This window comes from Clarias gariepinus, chromosome 23 (genome assembly GCF_024256425.1).
Source record: "Clarias gariepinus isolate MV-2021 ecotype Netherlands chromosome 23, CGAR_prim_01v2, whole genome shotgun sequence".
In the NCBI taxonomy this organism is placed as follows: domain Eukaryota; kingdom Metazoa; phylum Chordata; class Actinopteri; order Siluriformes; family Clariidae; genus Clarias; species Clarias gariepinus.
Genome location: NC_071122.1, coordinates 14,713,395 through 14,739,674, shown reverse-complemented (window position 1 = coordinate 14,739,674; position 26,280 = coordinate 14,713,395). Strand labels below are relative to the sequence as shown.

Sequence of the window (26,280 nt, the reverse complement as noted above, 5' to 3'; positions counted from 1 at the left end):
AGACAGTTTTCTACTTTTTTAGACACTTTCCTTAATGGAGGTGAAAACTTTTACCCTTTTACCCTATTTTCTGAGAAAGATAAGTGTTTTTACAACCCATAACAAATTTTATTATGGTATAGGTACCCTTACTTACTCGCAGATATAGTAAATGTACCACATCATCGTACATGGTCTAACACTGGTACATACCCTGGTACAATAATACAGCCGTGGCCAAAGGTTTTGAAAAAAGTCTGCAGTTTTTAAGATATTTTTTTGTCAGATGTTACTTTGGTATACTAAAAGATAATTACAAGCATTTAATAAGTGTGAAAGGCTTTTATTGACAATTACATTAATTTAATGCAGAATCAATATTTGATGTGTTGCCAATTCTTTTTCAAACCTCTTTAATTCACCCTGGCATGCTGTCAATCAATTCCATCCTTGCATAATCAATGCTTGGAGTTTGTCAAAATTTGTTTTGTTTTGTGTTCAGTCACATCTTGAGGATTGATCAGAAGTTTTCAATGGGATTAAGGTCTGGGGAGTTTCCCGGCCATGGACCCAAAATTCCATGTTTTGTTCCCCAAGCTACTTAGTTATTACGATTGCTCCATTATGCTGGAAAAGGCATTGTTTGTCACAAAATTGTTCTTAGATAGTTGGAAAGAGGTTGCTCTTGGGGAATGTTTTTGTACCATTCTTTATCCATGGCTGTGTTCTTAAGCAACATTGTTAGTGAGCTCACTCCCTTGGATGAGAAGCAACCCCACACATGAATAATCTCAGTGTGCTTTACTGTTAGCATGACTGATGGTAGTGTAGCGCTAATCTTTTCTTCTCTGGACAAGCTATTCTTCCAGATGCCCCAAACAATCAGAAAGGGGATTAATCAGAGAAAATGATTTTACCCCCGTCATCAGTAGTCTAATCCCTGTACCTTTTGCAGTTTGTCCCTGATGCCTTTCTTTGAGGAAAGAGGCATCTTTGCTGCCCTTCTTGAAAGGATGAAGGTGAGCGGTAACAAAACTTTTGGCCACTGTGGTACATATAAAATACCATAATACCATAGTAAAAATTGTGTATTAAAAAGTGTTTTTCTGAATTCCTATGCATGTTGTACATTTTTCATATCTCTAATTATTGTTCTAGATACCTTCTCATTGGCAGTCTTGTTGAGATAATACTCTCGGGATGGCAGGCCCAGTCCAGACTGGTCAACCTGTAGAAAAGAAAAAGCAACAGTGTAAAATTTGCCTTCAACCTGGATTTTTCTGATCCTGAATTTAACGCAAACGACTAATTAAAAAGTACATGCAATCAACACCAGGAACCACACAACAACTTCAAAAGAATAGTAAAGTACTCTATTGTGAAAACAACTGCCGTTGTGAAGGAGCTTGTGCACCTGGATGATGTTGCTGCTTGAGTTCTTGGAGTCTGTGCTGACAAACGCAGTGAAGAAAGGTGACGTACGGTAAGTGGCCGACACAGTCCGCAAAACCTCCTGGAAGTTGTTCTTGTCCCAATGGCCGTTCAAAGACCAGCCTCCTGTCTAAAGTAAGAAAAATGAAATGGTTTAGAATGGTTTAAAATGAATTAAGGAAACAGGCAGAAATACATAAAGGTGTGTGAAAAGACTTAAGATCATTATGCCACATTGGGTCAAACACAGTTGCCTGTTTGCTCAGCCCTCTTACTTCTTTAGATGCTGCAGTCTACAGTCTAAATATTGTGCAAATATATCTTTTGTATAAAAAATATCAATAATATAAAGCAAAGCTGCATGTCTACATTCATGCACTTAATAACTGTACAGATGCATCTCTCCATAACTTCTTCTCACAAAACAGGATGTTAAAGCCTCAAGGATTCTGGACATCACAACCCAAAGAACAATGAAAAGAAGGTTAAACCATCTGTTTTGGTATGTATTATTTAATTAAGGGAGTCGACATTATTGTGCAGGGGTTTTATTTAGTACACTTTTCGTATTTCTGTTCATGTAACTGCTCAGTCTTGATCAAATTTAATAGCCAAAAGTCAATTTAATGAACTGAGTTTTAGTTAATGGACATCAATAAAAAGAAGAAAAAAGATAATGATTTGGATTACAAAAGATACAATTCAATTTCACCTGGTTGATGAGCTCCTGTAAGGGCCGTGCTCCCAGCTCCTCTATCTTGTCTTCATTCAAGCAGGCTTTGTAGTATTTCAGGGCCTTCTGCTGAGCCTTACTCAGGCCCTCATCGCCGGTGCTCTCTATGCGGAAATGTCAAGGTAATTATTGCATTCATCTGTACAAATTTAAATAAAAAAAACCTGCAGGACTGGTCTGGACTGGACTATCAAACTATGGAAGTGTTCTAGATACTGTATATGCATGTATGAGATTTTTAATAGAACAGACCATTTGACACCTTATAAACACAAAATCATGGCAGTGTTTTTCTGTCAAATTTAATGTGCAATAAAGATTTGTTTTAACATTATTCCAATAAAAAATATTGATTACAGTATTTTTTTATTATTAATATGTTATCAATATGACAACTTTTAAAATATAGGAATACTCTATTTATATACTATATTTGCTTAAGCCTATAAAGCACATAAAGAAAAGATACTTTAACAATTATGAAACAAAAAAAAAATTTCTGTTTATCAAATTAATTAGTATAAAAAGGAATATATATATATATATATATATATATATATATATTCATTTTTATACTAATTAATTAATTAATTAATTTATAATTATAAATTAAAATAATTTAATTTATAATTATATTAATATATATATATATATATATATATATATATATATATATATATATTCATTTTTATACTAATTAATTAATTAATTAATTAAAATAATTTAATTTATAATTATATTAATATATATATATATATATATATATATATATATATATATATATATATGCATGGCCACCCTTTGGCTTTAAAATCATACCAGCTGAAAAAAAAAAATCATACTGACTTATGTTTCATATTACTGATATGAACAGGTCTTGGACTTGGTCTTGATCTAGACTGACCTAGTAAATGTTTCATGACAGCCATGTTGTGCTCCCAGAGATTGCTGAAGGTATCCCATCGTGATTTGCCTTCTGGTAGTGGATTTTTCTTCATCCAGCCACCACAGGCATAGCTATAAAAGTCATGACATGGGTCCACTGAGAGGTCCAATGCTCCCATTACAGCTGCTGCCACACTCACACATGGTTTGGTTAGACACAGGCCTGGGTGAGCTAATGAACAAACAGGAACAAAATTATAAAAATCCTTGGAATATAGTTCATTCTTTTTATACAAGGTGTAACTCTTATACACTGGCAGAAAAAAGGGTCACCACTTCAAACGGGTCAAATTATTGGCCTGCATCAAGCATTAGAAACAATTTTAAATGACTGGAATTGGGTTAGGGATTATCCAAAATATTATTAAACCAGTGACAGAAATTGACTGTTTTATCAACCGACTCTGTGAGCGAATTATTCTCAAACCACCTCATTACATACACTTACTGTACTGTATGCCGGTCTCTAAACATAACTTCAAAGCCACGTAAAAGCTGTGTGAACCGTAATAAAAGCTAAAGGCGATCAATGAAATCTTAGAGTATTTTTGTTTTCTTAGAAAATCATAGAGTAAATGTTGAGTCGAAGTAATAGTGCCTATTTATTCTAGTTTTTGCCCAATTCAGTACCCAATGATTATATTCAGGAATCAAATATCAAGAAGTTATCGTTCAAGAGAACAGTTGACAAATTATAGCAGTGGTTCTTGAAAAGTCTTGACAATTCATAGCAAATCAAGAGGCATCAGGTAGTAGGTTCTTCATAGTAAGGATAAATATAATAAAAATTCAATATACTGTAATTAGAAAATGTCACAATATGTATCGCGGGGTCTTACAATATGTATGATGTGATCTGCTTACACCAGCAACTTAGTCCAGGAATGTGGGAAAGCCCTCTTACTCTAATTTTCCCAATTATTCCTTGTAACATACAGTATCCATAAACATGCAATGTATATACACCTCATGCAAAGAAATTCTGAATCATCTATCATTTTTTGTGTTAGTCATGAAGAAATGATCTTGAGAAACTGTCTTGTTTTGTAATGTTTAAATGCATCTTTTTTCTTCAAGAGCTGGGCCGAACAAAAGATATAATAAACCACAGGGTCTGTAGGTCAATAAGGCTAAATATCTAAATACGAAAAGGGTGCATACTGTACTGGGAGCAGAAGCATCTGCATTTAATTAGGGCTGAGAAGCAAAAAGGACTTTTTAGAAACTCTAAGGTAAACAGAGAACTTCTCACGAAGGAGGACCCGAGGGAGATGTAAAGCTGACATCATAAAGTTTTTTTTCTCTAAAACATACACCAACACTATAGTTCAATTAAATCACAATTTAATCAATGTATTAAAGTCTTGATTTATAAAGTTTTGGCCAGTATACAGTAGGTGTGTTACTCACACACAGGAAAAGTAGTATTTAGTTTCTCTGTTGTTTTTTGTTTATTTTAGGAGGTTTTGTTCATGCCATATTTCATGTAAAAATAAGTTCTTGTTTGGATTTGAACTGTAAACTGAGCAACAGGAAAAAAAAGAGATTGTCTTAGTGGGCTTTTTATTGTGAACCTGGAGAAGAAAAACACTGAGCTTTAGAGATACAACCTTAGCCTAATCTAGAGATAAAAACCACAAGCGAGCAGGAAAAAGGGTCCAAAATCATGACAAGAAGGCCTGAAAAACAGAAAAGCACTAAAAAAAAATCAGAAAAGCACACTGACTAGGGAAAAGGAGGGGTTAACATTCTGGTCTGGGCACATTTTTCAGTCAGTAGTCGTTTTATAATGCAGTGATTTGTCATGCAGCATCGAGTGCGGGTGGCTGAATGGGAGGAAATAGCATTTACTGGTATGCTGTTCACTGATATGAAATTCCTTTTTGTACCAAAAACGTTAAAAAAAAAAACATGACTGAAAGATAAATGGCTGCTGTGGGTTACATCTTCAATTTTGAAACGTACACATTTCCATGACTGCATATGTACAGAGACCCGGATAACCATTGGAAGTTGCTATAGCTTAAAAAAAAAAAAAAAAAAAAAAAAAATATCTGGGGCATATCAACTTTAGGAAAGCACAAATGCCATTACCCAAAACAATAGGACTACTGTACGTGTTTTTCTTTGGGTTACTTCCTAATATTTGTCTACCTGCAAATATCACATTGTGTAAGAAGCCAGTTTAACAAACACAATGGTAATATGGAGAGAACTTTAATACAGAGATGGAACTGATATCATCATGACGTTGGTATCAGAAAAAACATATGAAAGAAAATAAAAAAAAAGTGAGTTTTAGAGCTGGCAATGTTTAAATATATAGACACCTGACTCTATGGATTAGAATGGATTTATAGTCTGTTATATGAAAATGTAAGTCTTTTGTGTGCAAAATAATTACTCTGTGAAATTATTCTGTAAAAAAAAAAGAACACAATATTAGATAGCTATAGGTAGCTATAACTGTTTCGTAAAGTTTTTTTTGTGTCAATATAAAAAAAATCCATCTCTACTTTAATCAATTTAGTCAGATACAGTATGTACCATTAATAGATATATACAGTAACACATCCATCAGCCATAACATTTCCTCACTGTCAGGTGAATTGAATAACACTGATCACCAACCATAGTTCAATAAGTTGCTAATGACTGGAATTTTCTACTGTACAGTCTACATGAGCCTCCAATAATGAACTGGACTCCTTATTCATTTAAAAACATCAAATGTTACAATGTTCTTAAAAACATCCAGCTGCCTAACACACCGTATGACTGCAAAACAATTCCTGCAATCCGTTATAACCCAAGTGAGGACTGGTTCCCTGTTGAGTTTTTTTCAGGAAAAACTTCCTAAGATGGCAATAGGAAGAAACCTTGAGAGAAACCAGACTCAACAGGAAACCCATCCTCATCTGGGTGAAAATAGATAGCACGGATTGATCTGCTGTCATACTGCGTGAGGCTGGGAGTTTAGTGTAACAGGAGATGGGTTAAAGTTAACATGGATTCCAGTTTGTTATTGGAGGCTCGGGTAGACTATAGGAAACATTAGTCCGGAACTATTGAGCAACTGCAGTCCCAAGTCCTCAGAGAACAGCTGTCTGTATCAGCCGAGGACAGGACCGTCTTCGTGGAAAAGTGGAACCGTCCCAAGTCACCACACACATCCCAGGCAGACCACACGGAGTGTCCATGCGACGAGATCTCCAACCAGAAGACACCACACCACTTGAGTGAGTGTGCACAAATTGCACAGAATCTGTTAAATCCAAGGCTTATTGGCTGAAAACTGGTCATGGGTGATCAAGCTGAAAACCAGCTGATGCATCACTGGTATAAGGGATAACGGGTGGATTACGAATTTTAGTTTTTTTGCTACTCACTTCTGTTATAATGCAGACCCAGTGTCAGGATGCATATGAATAATGCCAGCGAGAGGCCACACACCACGACAAGGAGCTTCTTCTCCACATGACTTCGCTCAGTCCAACATCTGGACCCCAGTCGATGATCCAACACCTGAACACAAATTCAAAAGGTTAAAGAAATAAAGGTTAGGTTTTAGCTGGAATTGTGCTGCAAATGTTTTTATAGTATATAGTGAATAGTATATGTGACACTATGGCTACTTGCACTACCTTGCTCACTCACTTTATGTCCACTTTATGTGCAGAACATCTGTAACATACTTTGATCGGTAAACTTGCTGAATGTTGAGTACTTTTGTCTATAACAAATGTACAGTGTTTTATGTTGGTATGTACTGTAATTTGAGAGCCACAAACAGCTGGAATCAAATTCCAAAATCCAACCTGTTTCTGATGCTGATTCCGATAACCTAATGAAGGACTGAACAACACAGCTGATGCTTAAACACAAGTGCTTTATTTTTATATTGGTGTTTTTTTGTTTTTTTTTCATTTTAGACATTCTAACCCCTCATTCACGCCATTATGATTCTCACACATTTTGTTCTCAGACACATTTGTGTGATGGATCAACATCTGTTGTGTTATCACCAGCAATGCCATGGTCAAACCACAGTTATTATCTAGGGTGATGCTCTTCTATTCATAGGCGTCACTTGCTCGTTGTTATTATTATCATTTTCTAAATTCTGACACATTTGCACACGTCAACGAAAACGTCGGCCTGATTTACAAAAGTTTGCGTTATACCCATGTTTATAAAATTCCAATCAGTTGTAAAGTGCAAAGCAAATGCAAGTCACACATTTGCTTAGAATTCAAACCTCCATATAAGGAAAAGTAGTAAAAGACAAGGATTTTCTTTGTCTAATTAAATAACTTCACTTATTTCTCTGTATTTAATGATTTGTGTTGGCTGCATTATTATTTTTTTTAAATGTTTCTTTAATTAACACAATTAAAAGGATACAATTAGTTTCAGATTTTTTTTAATAAACGATGTGCATGTAGGGTAATCTCAGTTTTGTAATCCAGACATACATTAAGTATAGTAAAGGCGTTTTGCCTTGTATGAGTGGCAGCCTACCTCAGTTAGCCATTCCATTGGGTCGGCTTAGGTTAGCCCACAATTATATCCACCCATAATCCAGGAATAACAATCCAAAATCTCTCTTTGTAAACCAGAAGCCTATCTTATGAATCATGAGTTAATGTACAACTAGGTATATTTGAGCTAAGGTTACACTTCATTTTTGCCAGGTTTCTCTGCTGTGTAACTTACGCAACACAGCCATCTTGCTCTAATATGCACCAGCTGAAATAAACCTCAGACGCCTTTTTACTGTAAACCTCAGAGTTCCTTTTATTTCGCTTATTCTACAAATATGCTGCTTCATTGTCTCTGCCACACCGCACCAGAGAACAGTAGAGCTGAGGAACAAGAGTAGGAGATCTTCTTATACAAGGTCATAATAGTTTAACTGACTTGTACAAGACATGGCTAATAGAAAAAATGGAGAAGGGACTAGAATTTGAGAATTTTTCTTTTATTATTACATTTTTGTTTCTACACTAGACGCAGACTACAAATGGCTAAAATGTAAACTTAAAATAATAGGAACGACACGGTGACTTGGTGCATAGCACTTTCCCCCTGCACCACCAGGGTCTGGGTTTGATGCTTCCCACCTCTGGGCCTGTGAAGCATGAAATTTCCATATTGTCCCTCTGCTTGGTGGGTTTCCTCCAGGTACTCTGGTTTTCTTCCACTGTCCAAAGACATGCAGATTAGTCTAATTGGCATTCCCAAATTTCCCATAGTATGCAAATGCACATGTGAATGTTGACTGGAGGTCCCAGCACAGTTGTAAAGATGGGATTAAATACATTGGTCACAACTGGCCCCCATGGTCCCTAGTTGGACTACAGAGGTTCCTAGATGGATGGATGGATGGATGGATGGATGGATGGATAGAGGTCCCCTTTAAGCCACTGACATTTATCATGCAGTAGTTGATTCAACACATTTCTTGGTCACTGTATAATTCATTAAGTGGTAGTTTCATTGTGTTATGGTCTTTATTTTGTTCTAAAACAGGTGTGTCAAACCTGGACCACCTTATCATGTTTACAAGCAATGGTCGAGGCATAATTTAAGACTAACAGGAGAAAGCAAGTTTGTACATGGCAGATAAATGAAATTGGACAGCTGTCAGTTTTTCTTAAATATAATGCTTAAGTTTAAAATACCACAAAATACTGTTTACAAAGTCTATAATCTTAAAGTGCCACTATTATGCTTTTTCAAATATGTTCTTTCATGCAGTGTGTCATGTAGCTGTATGTGAACATAAACTATCTGCACTATCTGTGACGCTGACAGTGCACGATAAATAAAGTTTTTGTCTATAAAAAAAAAAAGAATCGGCTCACATTCGCCTAAACGAGTCTTTATCAAATCTATTTTTACTTTGTTACGGATCCACGTCACTCCGTAACATATTTGCATAACGTCCGCCCACATTCTACGTCACGAACAACTTGCCCGCCATCTTACAATTAACGTTACAACACTCAAATTAATGTGACCGAGCATTCTTTCCGGGTTCGCTTCAACACTTTGTCATATAAAAAAACAAAAAAAAAATGAGAGCACACGAAATCCTTTTTAACTGTTTATTCTCCACCATTCACTAAAACTAAACTCTAACACTCGCGAAGTGCGCACGCCTATCTACGGCAAGCCCCGAGGGAAAAAATGCAGAAGAGTAAGCGCACGAAGCATGCGCACTTCGCATACACGCGAAGAGTAAGGGCACAGAGCATGCGCACTTCACGCATCACACACACACACGCACACAATGTGTAAGTCCACGTGAAAATGCATGAGTAGTAATGGTGGACCAGCGCTGCCATTATTTGTTTGGACGAGAGAAGGAGAGATTGTTGTGGATCATTTTTTTTTCTGAAGATTTTTTAACCGGATTATCTTTGACTAGACATATTCCCCGGACTTCTCACCCTCCGTCATCGGCCTCTCGGACTTCATTAACCCCCGGTGAGACCGAACTATACTCCTCTAACACACATACAATAAACACGGACTCCGGACATTCTCCACTCACTCGCGTTCACATACCGTTTATTATATATAGTTTGTAAAGATTGTTTATATCTTTGTTTGGTTGTGGTGCACCTTTTTCATTTACTTCATTTAGTTTTGTATAATACACGTTTGCTTTATCTACTTGTTTGTGTTTGTTCTTTTTGCTCACCGGCCTTTTAACGCAACACCAACACAAAGATAAAAGACCTCTCGATTTTTTTTAGTCACAGTTAATATAAATTAGCTGGTCGTTACACGGTAAAACCGACGCCATGTTTTCTATGTATTGCTGGGTCTCCAGAGCTGTCAGTCAGTTATGGACATGGGCGTTTCGTTTTCCGACACACGCTGTAGCGGTTGACCAATCATAAATCACCGCGCCATCAGACCAATCACAGCAGTGAGGGCTCACGGAAAGGAGGGGTTTAGACAGACTGAATCTTCGAACTGCTTCACACGAGTCGTTTACGAATCATTTAGAAATGGGGTAAAATTAAATCTATTTTTGGAGAAGACTAAAGTGTTTTTTGACCTTGCATACATGTAAACCTGTTTTAAGAGATTCATTAAGCAATATTAGCAACCTTTAAAATTGCATAATAGGGGCACTTTAAGTAAGATAGTTACAATGGTATAAAACAAGTGTATATACATTTTCGACCAATAATATATATTGTGTGACTAAGTATATAGTAAAGAAAAAAAATAAAAAAAAACAATTGTGACTTTGTTATGCTGTGCATGACATTTTGATGCCATGGTTTAGATCCATGGCGGGCATGATGACCATTTCTTTCCTGATGACAGTGGTCTCTCACTACCAGGATGACAATGCTCTTTTCACAGGGCTTAAGTGGTTTTGACTATGAAAACTATGTAAATCATATGCTATGGCCTTTACTTTTACCAGATAAAAAAAACGGTGGGAGACTTTTGACTGATGTGTTAGCAAGTGCTTTACATCTATAATCAAAACACCAATTTGGAGAATGGTCATTATTAATCCAGTCAAGAACAAAAGACTTGTCAAATCTATGCCATGGCACACTTGAGATATTCTCGTGGCTTGTAGTGTACCAAATGTACTGCATGGATCTCAACATGTCTGGCTGACATCTCTTCATGGATGGCAGCTCATCAACTGAAACGAAATCCCAGCAAGACAGAGCTTCAAGTCCCTGCAGGCGCAACCCCCATGCCAAGATCTCAGATTTCTCCATCTGTCACAGCACACAATCTCGGGGGAGTCCTGCAGAACCAACACTTTTCATTTCACATCACTAAACTGACTCTGTTATACCAGACGATCTCGCCATGCAACTGGTGCTTGCTCGGCTCTGCCTCCGTGCATTGACCCCAGTAACTGATCCAGAATGTAGTTGCATAAAATCTCTCCAATTCCTCTGACGCTACTCAATAGGTACACTCCCTTCACTTGCTTCCCGTAGCTGCCCAAATCAGATTTAAAACACTGGTGGTTGCCTACTAAGCCATAAACAACCATCACAAAAATTCTCTCTGTTATGAAACTGCCCTATCAGTCTTTAAACAAAGACTAAAGAATAACTTTCTCCAAGCACTTTAAATGATCAGACTTGTGTTTTGCCTGGCCTTATAAACAAGAACGAAGGTATGTTTTTGATCAGGATTGCGCAACACTTCTACGTGTTGACCTGGATAAAGGCATCTGCTTAATGCTGTCAATGTAACACCGAGCTTAAAAGAGGATACCAAGGCACGGATGCTAGTTCACTGCAGGGCACCAAGCATGCAGACACTCCACACAGACAGTAACCTGAGCTCAGCATTGATGCAGGGACTCTATGAGGAAACAACACAAGCGGCTGTGCCACAAAGCTGCCCAATTTGCTGTTTCGGGTCAATGTATAATAAAAGTTTCACCCAGTCCGAGCTTTTGATACCTTCTGTTAGCCCAAAAATGTTTTGGAAATTATTAACTAGGTTGGTTAAAACATCACAGTCTACTGTACACTCCTTAACATGTGTATGCGTACTATAGGTGACATTAAATTGTTGATACATGCAGAATGCAAAAATCCATTTATCCATCTAGAACCTCTGTAGTTCAGGGACTGTGAAGGCCTATTTATTCCTATTTTGTATGACCAAGGTAGGACCTCCAGTCAACATTCACACGCCCAATCACATACTACAGGCAATTCGGGAACGCCTATTCGCCAATTTTGCATGTCTTTGGACTATGGAAGGAAACCGGAGTACAGGTTGTCCCCTACTTACGAACGGGTTCCGTTCTAGGAGCACATTCGGAAGTCAGATTTGTCCAACAAAGTGTGTCTTATATGCCTTTGACATGAATATACAACATGAAAACCAATCCACTTGACTAAATCTGTTCCCTTTCCCAATAGCCATGATGTGGCCAAAAAACTTAATTGTGCCTAAGAAAATGAATCTCACAGGGAAATGTCTCTGCGCCTTTAAATCACGAGGGGAATCCCGGACGCCATTTTGTTTCAGAACAAATTTCCAAATTTCCCATAAGAAATAATGGAAACTCCTATGACAGCCCCAAAATATTCATACATATATATATATATATATATATATATATATATATATATATATATATATATATACACACACACATACACTATTAATAGAAAATATAAAGTAAAAAATAAAACTAATTAACCTGCACTTTACCTTTGAAAAGAATCACTCATGACAGGAGAGGAGAAAAAGGAGGAGGATTATTGTGCAGGATGACTTTCACACGCACGCACACATACAATACTGGTGCACTGCAGTGTAGGACCGTGGTCCGTTTATATCTGCGGAAATTTAGCAACTCAAATATTCATAAGTTGGGAACTTGGGGACCTGTATCCATAGGAAAGCCACGCCACCAAGCGCCGGGGGGACGTGCACAAACTCCATGCACACAGACCCGACGCATGAATCTTACCTGGGACCTGGAGGTGCATGGCGACAGTGCTAACCACTATACCACTGATAGCCTTATGTAACAGAATGAAAAATTATTTAATTTCATCTTTCTTAAAACAAGGACTGTGAAGCATGACTATGCAGTCTGTGATTATTTCGATTTGTTAGTGGTAGAAATTTGGCCAAATGTCAGCTCTAATTGAACAGAACTTAAAAAATGGGGTCAATTGACGGAAAGATTTTTAAAAAGGCTCTGGCCTTCCATCAATCAATCGACTGATAGATAGTTTATTGATCCCGAAGAAAATTCCAGATATCCAGTAGATGTAATTGCACACTATACTGTACATCTTACCTATAGTCTACAGACAAAGGGTAATGTGGGAGCTGCCCAAAGTTTCTAATGCAATGATAAAAACAACAAAACTTCAAGAGAAATAGAAAAAATATAAATAAGGCATATAAGTCACAAGTAATGATAATTATTAAAAATGAGCATAAATTAATAATACTAATAAGTGAAATGCACTTTAACCTTAATGTGCAACTGTATTTATTTTAATTGCATATCCAACATTGAACTGTACACTGCAAACATTTCTGTAAGTATTCTTTTATATTAACTTGCTTGTAAAAAATACCTTTTTAATTTAAAACAAATGTGTCATGCCTGACAATGAGTATGGGGTGTTTATGTAATGACGCACTATATTTGGATTTCGCTGTGCATGATGAACAATCCTCACCACCTTGCTCAGGAGCGACTTTACAAACCTAAATTGTACCTGCACTTTATTTCTTTGAAAAGAAAGGTGTTTTTACATTAAATTTGCAGGGACGCCCATTCCTGGGAAGATTGGCACCTGTGTCAAAGGCTCTCTATTTACAAACCATCCTTCTGACTATAGCCCTATAAACCCACCCAGATTAATGAGCAGCAATATTTGCTTTTTTGATCTCACAACGACCTTCCTTGCATGATGAAGACACACACCCGAGTGCCCCAAAGCACCAAATGTCAAAAGGTTTTTTATTTTATATTGTTATTGACTCTTTATACTAATCTTGGGCATTTTATTAGTGATGCTCTCAGTCACTCTCGCTTATTTTCTACACCGCTTATACGGTACATTGTCGTGGGAAGCCTGGAGCCTATGCCAGTAGACTCAGGGCATGGGGCCAGAGTATAATCCTGGATGGGGTCCAATCCCTCACTGGACACACACACACACACACACTAGGACACCCACCAAGCATAGAGAGAACATGCTAACTCTATGCCCAGAGACCTAAAAGCAAGACACGAACCCTTGACTCTGGAGGTGCGAGGCCACAGTGCTAACCACTACGCCACCATGCTGCTCGTTAGTAGTATCACATGGCTATTCCTAATTACTTTCTTAATAAATTGTGAATGAAAGGGTTTATTTCCCCACCCACTTGGTTTTAAAATGTCGATATACTTTTGAGCAAAATGACTACATATTTAAAAAATTATTCACTGTACCTTATGATAATAGATTTTGATTAAAAACTTGAATAAAGTAACACTTTTAAATCACAGTCAGGGGATCTGTAAGTTTTTCACCTTTTTACAGTAGAGAAAATCAAAACCCACCATTGTCACAGTTATTACGAGGGTCGTTCGAGTCAAACCAGGATGTGATGACATTATTTTGTAAATGAAGGTGTAAAATCAATTAACATTATTGTGATGACACTCTTTTTAAATGGTGCAAAAGTTTTAGAGAAGGCTGTACTTCTGCGAATGATGATCCTCAACGCTGAACGTTGAACGCTCTATGGAAAAAAAATTGCCTGGTTGGATCACCAAAGGCATTTTGTTTGTGCAGGACAATGGATGACTTCATATTGCCCAACGCACCGCTTTCACATTACAGGAACCTGGCTAACCTCTCGATCTAAACTGTTTGGATTATTAAAGGATTTTCCTGAGAGGCCAGCGCTTCTGGAATAACGATGATGTGAGGCCGGCAGTCTGATCACGGCTCTGGCGAACTGAGGAAACTTTCTACCTTAATAATATCCAATCAATAGTGAAACGCTGGGATAAGTGCATTAGTATAGCAGGGGATTAAATCAAGAAAAAAGGGATTTTTTTTTTTTTGCTTTCATAACTGTGTTCTGTTATTCTGCACAATTAGAAGTCCCGGTTTGGCTTGAACATCCGTCATATCTTTCTTATTGAGTTTTTACAACAGTTAGTTGTACTTATTACTTTTTACTTCAATAACTCAAAAGTGACACGATAAAAGTAAGATGTTCTGTAAATAGACAAGTATTATTGTAAATTTTTTTTGTAAATAATGACTACTTAAATAGTTGTGTTATTTTAAAGATTACATTTTTGTTATTGAATATATTTTACTGTTAAATGATTATTTGTAAATTCTGAAATGTCTTTTTTGTAAAGAAACTTCACGATAATGTAAATTGTTAAAATAGATAAATGAATAGAATATTTTTTTTTTTTTTTTAAACAGAACTAAAGGGTCTGTGGCAGCAAAAACCTTTGAGAACACCTGCTTAAGGTTAAACCCCTTAACAAGCAATTACCATAAAAGTACATATCAGATTTAAGGCTTTCAAAACAAAAACCCCAGACAGAATAGCATGCATGAAAACATACTTGAGTTGTATTGTTAGCGAGCTGCTGCACTAGTCCAGATACAAACATATGATAAAAAGCAAATCAGCAGCAGGAAATGTCACAAAGGAAAATATATATCGCACCCACCTCTTGACAGCGTCAGCTTATCTACAAAGCAATTATTCTGCTGCTGCTGCTTACTCATGCAAAAACACTGACTGCTTACCGGTTGACAGCTGCGGTGGGGTTGAGAGTTCTCAAATTACTTGTTTAAATAAATCCTGACAGCCAAAACCGAAAAACAGTCTCACCTATGTGTAGTGTCCGTAACTTTTTTTGGATTGGCCAATTTAGATTTCACATGAAGAGATATCTAAAAAAGTGTTTTGTTCTAAAATGCAAAAGACAATTGTTAAGACATTTGACATGTAGGTTATGGAAACTATAGATTTTTTGGGGAAGACAAAAAAAAATTATATATATATATATATATATATATATATATATATATATATATATATAGTCCACTTCCATGTTGCATAAACATCAGAAGTAGCTTCTTTGCCATACACATTTTCTGTAATATATAACATAAAAAAATAAAATCAGCACCAATACTGTTTTTTGGCTGCATGGTAAAATCCAAAGGAACATTTCAACCGCTTTATTTAAAAAGCATGCAAAAAAGCTTCACGCTTTCAAACGTCAGTAAATGTATCTACTTATTTAACACGTTTCCGATAATTCATTGTCTCTCCGATGTTTTCTTGCAGTGTCAATGCAACTTTAAAAAATAAAGTGTACAGTGCTGGAGATAGATTACATTGATCTCAGTCTCAATTGCCTTTTAAAGTTGGGAACTTTGAATTGGCTCCTTATACAGTAGCTATGACCTAATGTAGTGATGTGTTCAGAAATCTACTGACGTGTATAAACGTGTTGAGCAAACATCAAAAGCATGAATTACATAAAAATCTGACTATATGACAATACACACGGTACAGGACGCTCTTACCTGGACGGTCGGAGACCGATAGACTCTGTCAGGGGTGGTGTCTATCAGCTCCTCTTCGTCTGAGGTAGCCCGCTTGTAGGATGACATCTGAAAGGTTAAATGGAGAAAAGATTCCCTCAGCGCCTCCATAGTAACACCAGACACCTCACGGTACACATGTGCGCTTGTGTATGTTTTCAGCCGCTGTGGTCTGGGAGATTCCTTGGCATACACGTTCTCCTATGATCCATCAGGAAGAGTCCGGATAAACTCGCAAACTTGAGCAATGTCTGTCTTCAGCATGTGAGAGTGTGTGTGGGGTCGCTTCCTTCACCTCCCCCACCGCGTGATATCTCTTCCTCTGAGCCCAAAGATTCTGGAAACAGGTTTAAACTCCCAAGCACTGTCAGAGTTGCTCCTGCGTTTAGAAGCAGGATATGCCCCACCATGTGTTGTTCAGCAATTAACCTTCTCCCAGTAACTTTAACTTAATTCCAGAAGGTAATTTAAACGACTTGTCAAAAAAATAATATATATATATATATATATATATATATATATATATATATATAAATAAAAAACAATAATTAGGGTGTGTGAGTAAATGTGGTTTAGAAATGACAGAGATAGAAAGCGGAAGAGAGAGAGAGAGAGAGAGAGAGAGAGAGAGAGGGAGCACATGCATTCCATAGTGTGGTTTCATTTGAAACAGGGAGGAAACTTTTAGAGCTTGGTCTCCGCCCAATATTTCCTGCCCCAAAGACATTCCAGGCCAAGGGGAGGAATGTTTTTTTTTTTTTTCCCTCTTAAACAAGGACACTCCCACTACAAGGTCCTGTTGTTGCTGTCACCCGATAGGCTAAACAGAACCTGGCTTCCCTGACGCATTCAATAAACAATCAATAAATCTCTAATCAGCAGCACTGTTTAAATTACGATAAACAAAAGAACGATCTATACTAAATGATTTTATTCAACACTAAAATTAAGACAAAAAGCTAAACACTATTCAACTGCAGGTCTAAATATGCAAACAGAATTTGCTTAACCAAATTAAATATCAAATCAGGCAGGGCAATGGATTTCTTTCCATTCTTATCAAATTAACAAAACAAAAAACAAATAAATCTGTTCTTCTCGGGTAGTGATTCCTAGAAGGACGTTTCTGTGTCTGTAATGCCAATCAAGTTCCTTTTCTAAAAGGACCGATCGGGACAAAACCTCAGCCTGTAAAAACATTAATCACAGTCCAGCCCGTAGTCACAGGAACTGCTGTTATGTTTAAAATCTCAGCCCACTACTGATAAGCATTCGGTTTGTTCAGCAGTGCCAGTGCCCAAATCGACTTCTCATGACGTGGAAAGGACAAGACATAGTCATGTTGTGGGTGGAAATGTGCGATATACAGTAGGAAGGTGCTGTGAGGTGAGACAGACTCACTGAAAAGCTGACCTCTGGGATCTTCTTACTATGCAAGAATGGCAAATTATAGGAATATTTTGAGCACTAGAAATAAAAAGAGAGACTCATTGGCTCATCATATGACTCATCATATGATGATTGCTTAATGTTAAATGAAACGTATAAACTGGGACTTTTGGATGTGTAGAACACAGAGTTTTAGGAGTGTTCAAAAATACCATTTAATATATTCTAATCTGCTACACTAATGCATTTGTATTAAAATTTTAACAACACTACTGCTTGGATAAAATGGAGTTAAAAAGTTCTCAATACGCCAGTGACATGGTCAGATTGCCTGCTTCATGTCATCATCACTGCTAAAACGTGGCCTCCCAGGAATGTGGCAAACAGGTGGAAACCACCTTGACGGAGGTCAGGATTCTATGACTGACTGTATGATGTGGAAGTTACTGCCAGCCAAGTTCCTGCAAGTGGTGTGGTGAGAAGTAGAAGATTGTGCATTGTCCTGCAAAAACAGGATATTATACAGCATTCCACTTGCTGAGTGAGATCTTTCAAATAATCGCTAAATTATTGTTCATGACTCAGACTCACTGTTCAAGTCTAGGCTTAATAACTATTTATTTAGCCAAGCTTTTTTGTGGATAGATTTGCCATAGATGAAGGTGCAGGTCTGTAAACTGTACTCCATATTAACTTGAACACCTCTCCTGTTACAGCATATTGAACTTCCAGCCTCCTAACACACAGTCTGACTGCTGATCAATCCCTTACATCTGTTATCACCCAAATGAGGATGGGTTCCTTGTTGAGTTGCTTCCTCTCAAGGTTTCTTCCTAATGCGTTCTCAGGGAGGTTTTCCTTGCCTCGGCCCTCGGTTTGCTCATCAGGGGCAATCTGACAATTCTGATTCATGCATATTTTTTAGTAAAGCTGCTTTGTGATAATGATCACTGTTAAAAGTGATATATACAGTAAATAAAATTGCATTGAGTTCATGGGAATGACTGAAGTGGGTCAAGCCACCATGTAAAGGAGTCATTCACAGATGTATGGTCTGCTTTGAAATGTTTTAATGCAGTTGAGATATTCATCATGGTACTGCACTAAAAGTCTTCTGAAAGTGTAAATCTGTTTACCAATTCACAAGAAATTTCATTGACTTGAATGCCCCTTTTATATACTATAAGAATTTCTTCAGCTGGAATAGTGGCACAGGCTGTACAGCTGCGTTCTCAAGGCTAATTCATTCTTAATTGATTATCAGGACAGAACAAGAATCAAACCCAGATGCCAAGCATCTGCCAAAATTCCTGTTTCAAGTACCCATAGGATTTACATTCTTTGCATACACCATTCACACTATTCACTGAGTCAGTCAGGCATTTGGACACATTCAGCAAACCTCTTGGCAGCAAATGTGCGAATGTGGTTTTTGGCAGAGGAGATCATAGTGGCATGCGAGCACCACCCAAATCAAATATATATCCAACTTCAATATTACTTTTTCACATAGCCAGAAAGACTTATTACCACAGGTGTATCCTGTCTAATGCTTTGAAAAGATTAGTGTCTATCCAGCTGACCTTGAACAAGAGACTAAATAGGGGTCATAGGAACAGTGATCGAGAGGTGTGATGCCATCAGCAGTGTAGGAGAATAAATGGTCCTTTCCCACAGCCTGTTAAAATAACATATTAAAACAGTTTAGTAATATTGTTAAATTTCCACAGTAAGTAAATTTTATAAGGTTCAATTTTTAACCAATTTTAGTGCTGCAATAATAATAATAAAAAATAATAATAATTTAAAAAATAATAATAATAATAATAATTTATCTCAAAGAGAAATTGTAATTTTCGCATATCCTTGTTAAGCTGGGATCAGAGAGCAGAGGCATGGTCTGGTTATGAGTACAGTACTGCCTTGTCTCTGTGTCCTTTGTGCTTGTGTATCTTTTAATAAGGCCCAAGCTCTACTTGGATCTCACCAGCCAATTTTTAATATAATGTATCTTAATGCTGGCGGGACAGTGGCTTAGTAGTTAGCACTGTCACCTTGTACCTCCAGGGTCTAGGTTTAATTTCCACCACTGTGTGCAGGGAGTTTGCATGTTCTCTTCATGATTGGTGGGTTTCCTACGGGTACTCCGGTTTTCTCCCTCAGTCCAAAGACATGCAGATTAGGCTAACTGGCATTCCCAAATTGCCCATAGTGTGTGAAAGAGTGTTTGTGTGTACAGTACATTAAAAGCTGCAGATTTGTATTATGCTTGTGGGCTGTTGTTGTGTGTTACACTCCTCTCATCAGGGCTGGGAGTTTATAATCATAATAAACGTACGGTAAATTTGACTAATATTAATAAAAAAAGAAAAAAAATATTAGGCTTGTATGGGCCACAGCATGTTAAAGAACTAAGAGCTTGTCAGTGTTGTGGCTGTCGGAATTTGTCCCCTAGCTCAATTCGCGTAGTTGATGATGGACATTTGATGACTGACCTTCTGGGACCAGAAGGCAAGTATCAGATTAGTTCAAATGGACAGGGTGAACCACAGTTTAGCTGCTTTAGATTGTGATGTGTTGTGTTACATCTTGGCTAGCGGACTCTGAGAGCTGTAGAATGACAGGATTTAGTTACTGCCATTCAAGAAGGCTGCAAGCCACAAGCATGCATCAGTAATTCATCACTTATCCTCTAAAGCAGCTGATCATTGGCGGCACACAATCACCCATCCAGAATGAGTGGACTGTGTTTATCTGCGTCGCTGGAAACCCTCATAAGTACAATCAGACAAGCATGTCCATTTAGATATAGAGATCTACATAAAATATTTTAAAAAGTCTGGCTCTAAAGGTTTGGCCTCCTGCCCCATGAGATATAAAAAAACCATATACTGTATAATAATATTGGCTATGATTAGACTGAGACAAGTCTCTTTTTCTCTTGTGCATACACGCAGGATTGCAATGATTCCCATAAATAAGAGAACTATCCTTCAGTTGGTTAGACTAATATTTCCTGGTAGTGTAGACAAAACTACAACTTCAGACTAAACCATATCCAACAAGGGAGGAACGGGCGTGAGAAAAGACTGAACTGAAAAATAAGAAAAACTATGAATCAAGGTCAATATTAGTACTGATATGAGCTATAAGAGTGCCCTGTTTTCATCAGAAAAGGAAAAAAAAAAAAAAAAGAATGATGATTTCCAAACACTGGGAAAGACAATAGATTTTCCAGACCATGTTGAGAGGGAAAGCACTTTCCAGCTCTAACACAGTGGGAATGTGGCCAGAATTACTGTGTGACCTGATAGTGATGGTGATAAGTGTTACTCAGAGCTCCAGCCTTGGGAGGGGATACGGTAAGGATTTCAAGCTAACTGCAAAAAAACAAAGAAAGCCTTTTCAGCGCCTCATAATAACCGTTTCACATATCCATGTTCAATCTATCAATTTATTAACAAAGAATGTCTTCTTATGCAATCCAGATGATATCCTCAATGATATTATAGATCATTTAATCATGTCTTTTTGTTATGGTGCATTCCATTCAGACCAGATGTGCTTGATCATACATATATTCCGAATGTCACGGTTTACCCTTCCCGCTAAGCGCTGCATACTGCAGACCTTGGCACACAGTTCACTTTACAGTGCAATGCCTTGGACTTCTGTATTGTTTGTTGGCACTTCGCCATGCGTTTATTTGGGTCCTGTCCTATCTATTGGTTGTCTACCTTATGTTATTGTTCTCTCTATAACTTCTATTTCGATTTCTATGTAATTTTTATCCTATCTTTTTTCTACTTTTTGTTCCGTTGAAAGCTGTTTTAGATTTGTCTCCCCCCATGTCTATTAACCCAATGACTTTTTACCTGCAATCGCACCTGTCTCCATGTCATTACCCCTGACAGAATTATTACATGGCCATTCCAGCCACATACAACAACTGTATATTCCCTCCAGATGGATTCCCCTTGCAGTGCCAACTTTAGTAGGAGATCCTGGCAGACCAAAAGCCCATAGAGGAGGTTTGGGTGGAATTTATGAGTGCCCAGCTCATCAGGCCAGCATGAAGATGGGTGAAGGTCAGGGTCATCAAAGGCTCACACAGGCCTCATAAGCTTTGGTTAACTGGTGGAGGGCATGACTATGCAATGTCCCTTTTTTTGGGAGGGAGGAGCTAAACCAGAAATAATTGGCGGAGCTTCAGGGTGAGGCTGACAGCTCAGATCTTGGAAGAGGAGTCAGCTCCCAATACAGTATACAGCTCCAGGATGAAGTTGGCAAGGTGCTTTCTCTAAACCTTGACATCATGGACATCTGCACCTGCTGGCTTTAACGACATTATGCTTTTCCCACCCTCTGGCACCATGCTCGAGTCTACTTGACAGGTATGTGACAGCATGCAATGATCTCATCCTATAAACTGCACCGCCCTAAGCTAATGAAGTAGAAAGTGCAAACATGCAAATATATTTGAGTATGGAGCAATATTACTAATGACGTTAGTAACAGGGAAGCATGAAAGGAGGTAAACTTTAAGTAGTTTCAAAGCATCCTAAAATGTAATAAGCCAGAAATGTGACTGCAAAGACACATTGCAATTTGGTTACCTACCGATAATGCCACCATTATAATTTAGCCCTTGCTTGATGTAGCCTATGACTAAAAAAAAAGCAATGCAGCAGCATAGTCTGTTCGACTCTCACCTCCTCTAAATTCTGTAAAGAGCTGCAAGGCATTTTGGTCTCATTTTTTAATCTATGAGATTAAAATCTAATTAACATGAAAATAAACAAAAATGAAAAATGGTTGAAAAGCCATGTCTTGCTTGTGCGTTTTTAAGAACCTAACAGCTATCCTAATTACTCGTTCATTTTCATTTTCACACACACCGGGCAATTTGGGATGGCCAATTGGCCTAATCTGCATGTCATTGGACTGTAGGAGGAAACCGAAGTACCTGGAGGAAACCCACCAAGTACTGGGAAAACATGCAAACAGTACAGACCTATGGCGGGAATCAAACCCTCAACTCATATTTAGATTTTTTTATGTAATTACAATAAGGTATATGTATTAACCCATCATTTTACCACAATAATTTTATTTCATCCTTATGTGTACACATAAGCTTTGATAACAGGCTGGAGAATTATCCAGTACTTGTTCCAGAAACCGTGTGAAGGGCCCTGGCTATCAAAAACTTAAAAAAAAAAATCCATGAAACCTGTTCAACATTAACTTTATTTCTCCAGAACAACATATTATTAAAACCTAAAACAACATTTTAAAGCCCTAATACACAGTGTACTGACCTGACCGATTAATCCCAAAGCAGGGTACAGTTCCTTGTCAATGTCTGTTCCAGGTACTGCATGCAACGAAACCCACTACATGCAAAGCTGACCTGTTGGGGTTTTTAATTCTTTCCGTTGAAGCGATCAGATTTTTATGCTAGTCTGAGTTTCAAGGCTTGAGTTTACAACGTGCAGCTTATCATGTGAGGCTGATCATGCCAGCTGTCTGCTGTTGACCTCAACATGACTCTCACTCATGCGCGCTCTCTCTCTCTCTCTAGTTTTCTCTCGAGGTGTGAGTTAAAGATTAACCCATGTTTAGACATTGTTCAGTCACAAATTCTACTTCTGCATTCCGACTTTACAATAAATAAACATGACCAATAAAAATGATTTTGCACAGCACCATATTTCTTTTTTACATAGCACCATAGCACCTTTATGTTCTGTTGGCTAAATGCACATAATATTCAAGTGTTTTTTGCACTTCAGACAGCTGAGACAGTAAATAATATTTGAATTAACCAGTGCTGAATACATCTCTATTTTTGAGAACGGGGAAAATAAAATGTTTTTAAAAACACTTTTTATACCTAGGTATTCACCTATCAATGTGTGCATAATTATTTAGAAAGACAAATTAGCATACTGTTCACCTTAGTGCTGTGGGTCTAATATCAAGGGGATATTTTGATATTGTATGAATAAAGTGTATCTTTCAACTGAGACGATGCATGTTGTGTATTCTCTTTTAGGTGCTTTAAATTCCTCTTGGTAATCCATAAGGTCTAATTATTATGGGAAAAGTAATTAGAATGTTTAAGGACACATTTTTACTCACACACTTCAATAAGTACAGCCTGTCCATGTAACATTAAAGTAACACTATTCATGAACATCGAACCTGGATGAAACCCACAAGGGCAAAGAAAGAAGCTGCACAGAAACCTGAACAAAATAAAAACTAAAGGTACTGTATGATATAGATATTCAACCTGGTATCACCCCAGTGAGAAGGAAAAGTGTAGTTTGGTTTATCTATTTTGTAGATTTGATGTCACTTGATCTCTTTGTTTATTCAGTCAAAACAACCAGAATATATCATTGTGGTACAGCACCAAAATAATGATTTCCTTTTCAAAAGTCAATAAAAGGCAGCATGGTGACTTTGGCGGGTTCGATTCCTGCCTTGTGTCTGTGTGCATGGAGTTTGCATGTTCTACCCGTGCTTAATGGGTTTCCTCTGGGTACTCTGGTTTCCTCTCACTGTCCAAAGACATGCGGATTAGGCTAACTGGAACGTACTGTAGTGTGAGAATATGTGTATGTCCAGGGTGTACTCTGTCTTGTGCCCTAACTCTTATGGGATAGGCTCCCGGCCCCCCAGCGACAAGAGGGACCCATAGTGGAACATCTAATCCACACACAACTTCGCGCAGGTTTTATGCCAGATACCCTACCTGATGCAACTTTCACATTTTATCTAGAACTGAGGGTTTGGGCTGTGGGTGGGAATTGATCCCAGGGCTTCTGCATGGCAGGCGGAAAACCTACTACTGAGACACCAGTGCCTGAGTGAGAGAGTGTTCAACTAAAAATAAATAAAAAATAAAAATAAATAAATAAATAATTATAATAATAAATAAGTAATCATTAAAAGTAATCAGTAAAATCATTTATATGGTTGTTTGAAATAAAATTGTAAAATGGATAAAAAGCTACAGTATTTCACCCCTTCTTACCCAATCTATTTTATTCTTGGATCAGAATGACTGGAGACATGACCCTTGTCATAGAAATAAGAAAGGGGCTGTTTGTAAAAACACAATCTACTTAAAATTTTCCCTTAGAATGTTTAGTGCAAAAATGCAACAACATAATGCAAAATGTTGAAAACGACAACCACATTTTAGTGTGTGTTCCATTTGAAGTAAACACTGGAGATATGATGCCTTTCTGCTCCCACTGGCGCCTGAGGGTGTTTTACAGCAGGCACGATCAAACCTGTTAAATATTGTGAAACTGTTCGTTATATCATAACAATGCCATGCCTGACAATTTACTCATATTTGGCTCAATTAAGTGTCAAGCCCTGGAATCTGTAGGTTAAAATAGAAACTTGAAAAACAGTCAGAAAGAAATAGAGAGAGAGAAATTCTTACCATCGTGATGTTTACTTCTTTCTCTTTAAGCAACTTTTAACTAGGATTTTATAAAATCATTCTGCATGTCATGAGCGATGATGAAATAAATCCGGACTATCCGCTTTGCTGAACGCGTCTGCGTTTTGCAGTGTTTATTATAGTAACTTTTTCAACCAATCACGTTCACCAGGGGGTCCGTTGCATTTCTGACCAATCGCGATGCGGCTTTAGGGTGGAGGCGGGGCTGCCTTCGTTTCTGAAACGCACGCGCTCGAGTTTCCTCGAGTTGCCTGTGCACTGTTTAGTAAACAAAAAACTAACAAACAAACAATACTGAAAAGGTGTTGCCAATCATTATTTTGAGACTAATCTAACACCCTGAGACGTAGGTGCAGACCGGATTTCATACATTAGCGTTGATTAATTTCTAGAAAACTAGAAACTAGATTCTGTCTCATGTTTAAAGACGTAAAATCGATGCTTTTTCAAATAGGATAGAATTAAACATATGATTTGTGCAGGGCGTGTTTAAGGCAAGACACTACAAAAATATGAAACTTTGTCTAATAAAATAACCATTGATTTTGGAACATTAGAAAACAGCAACAACTACAACAATAAATATAGTCCTTTATTGATGTTATATGTATATAAAACACATTGTTATAAAAAAAAATTTCAAGTTTTTTTTTTATAAAATCTATCATAAATCGATCAATTATTAATATATTATCAACAAAGCAATAATAAATTTTCAAAGGGGAGAAGCACATTACACAAATACATTACACAAATACATAAATTTCATGAATGCAAGTCAACTAGAAACTCAGAACAAATCTTGAAATAAATTGAATGTGGTTTATAAAGTTCATAAAACAAACTGCCATGCGAAGTCTAATTTTATACATGCATTTTATTTAAACGTTAAAAAAATGATTGACTAAAATTGCCTTTAGTACAGTATAAGAAATGCAAAAACTTATATTTTATATTATATTTCTAAAAAGAGTTTTAGTTTTTAAAACATCATAACTTAAAATTATAGGCTAAAGATTTGAAATAACAAAATGAAAAAAAAAAAAGAAGCCTTTTTGTAAATGTTTTCAAATGGAAACATTTGGAATTATGAGGGGAAAGATACTTTTAGAGTAGCCAAACAAAAAAAAACAAGTTATTTTTTACCTAAATAACCTTTAGCGTTTTCTACAGTGATGTGACACATTTGATGCTTCGGATGTAGT

At 37.2% G+C, this 26,280-nt stretch overlaps 2 protein-coding genes across 2 annotated transcripts in view; one reads left to right on the top strand and one right to left on the bottom strand.

The window, feature by feature from the left end:
- ece1 (endothelin converting enzyme 1) overlaps positions 1-16,657 on the bottom strand; it is a 29,358-nt gene extending 12,701 nt beyond the window's left edge. Inside the window, exons 1-6 of the mRNA XM_053483744.1 lie at positions 16,183-16,657; positions 6,478-6,613; positions 3,048-3,260; positions 2,123-2,247; positions 1,394-1,540; positions 1,142-1,207 (exon numbers count right to left, since the gene is read on the bottom strand). Of these exons, the coding sequence (XP_053339719.1) occupies positions 1,142-1,207; positions 1,394-1,540; positions 2,123-2,247; positions 3,048-3,260; positions 6,478-6,613; positions 16,183-16,311 (816 nt within the window). The 5' untranslated portion in view covers positions 16,312-16,657. The remainder of the gene's footprint in view (positions 1-1,141; positions 1,208-1,393; positions 1,541-2,122; positions 2,248-3,047; positions 3,261-6,477; positions 6,614-16,182) is intronic.
- Positions 16,658-21,890: 5,233 nt separating this feature from the next.
- The window catches only part of alpl (alkaline phosphatase, biomineralization associated), a 33,789-nt gene continuing 29,399 nt past the window's right edge, over positions 21,891-26,280 (top strand). The window contains exon 1 of the mRNA XM_053483747.1: positions 21,891-21,983. The gene's annotated coding sequence lies outside the window, so the exon portion shown is untranslated. The remainder of the gene's footprint in view (positions 21,984-26,280) is intronic.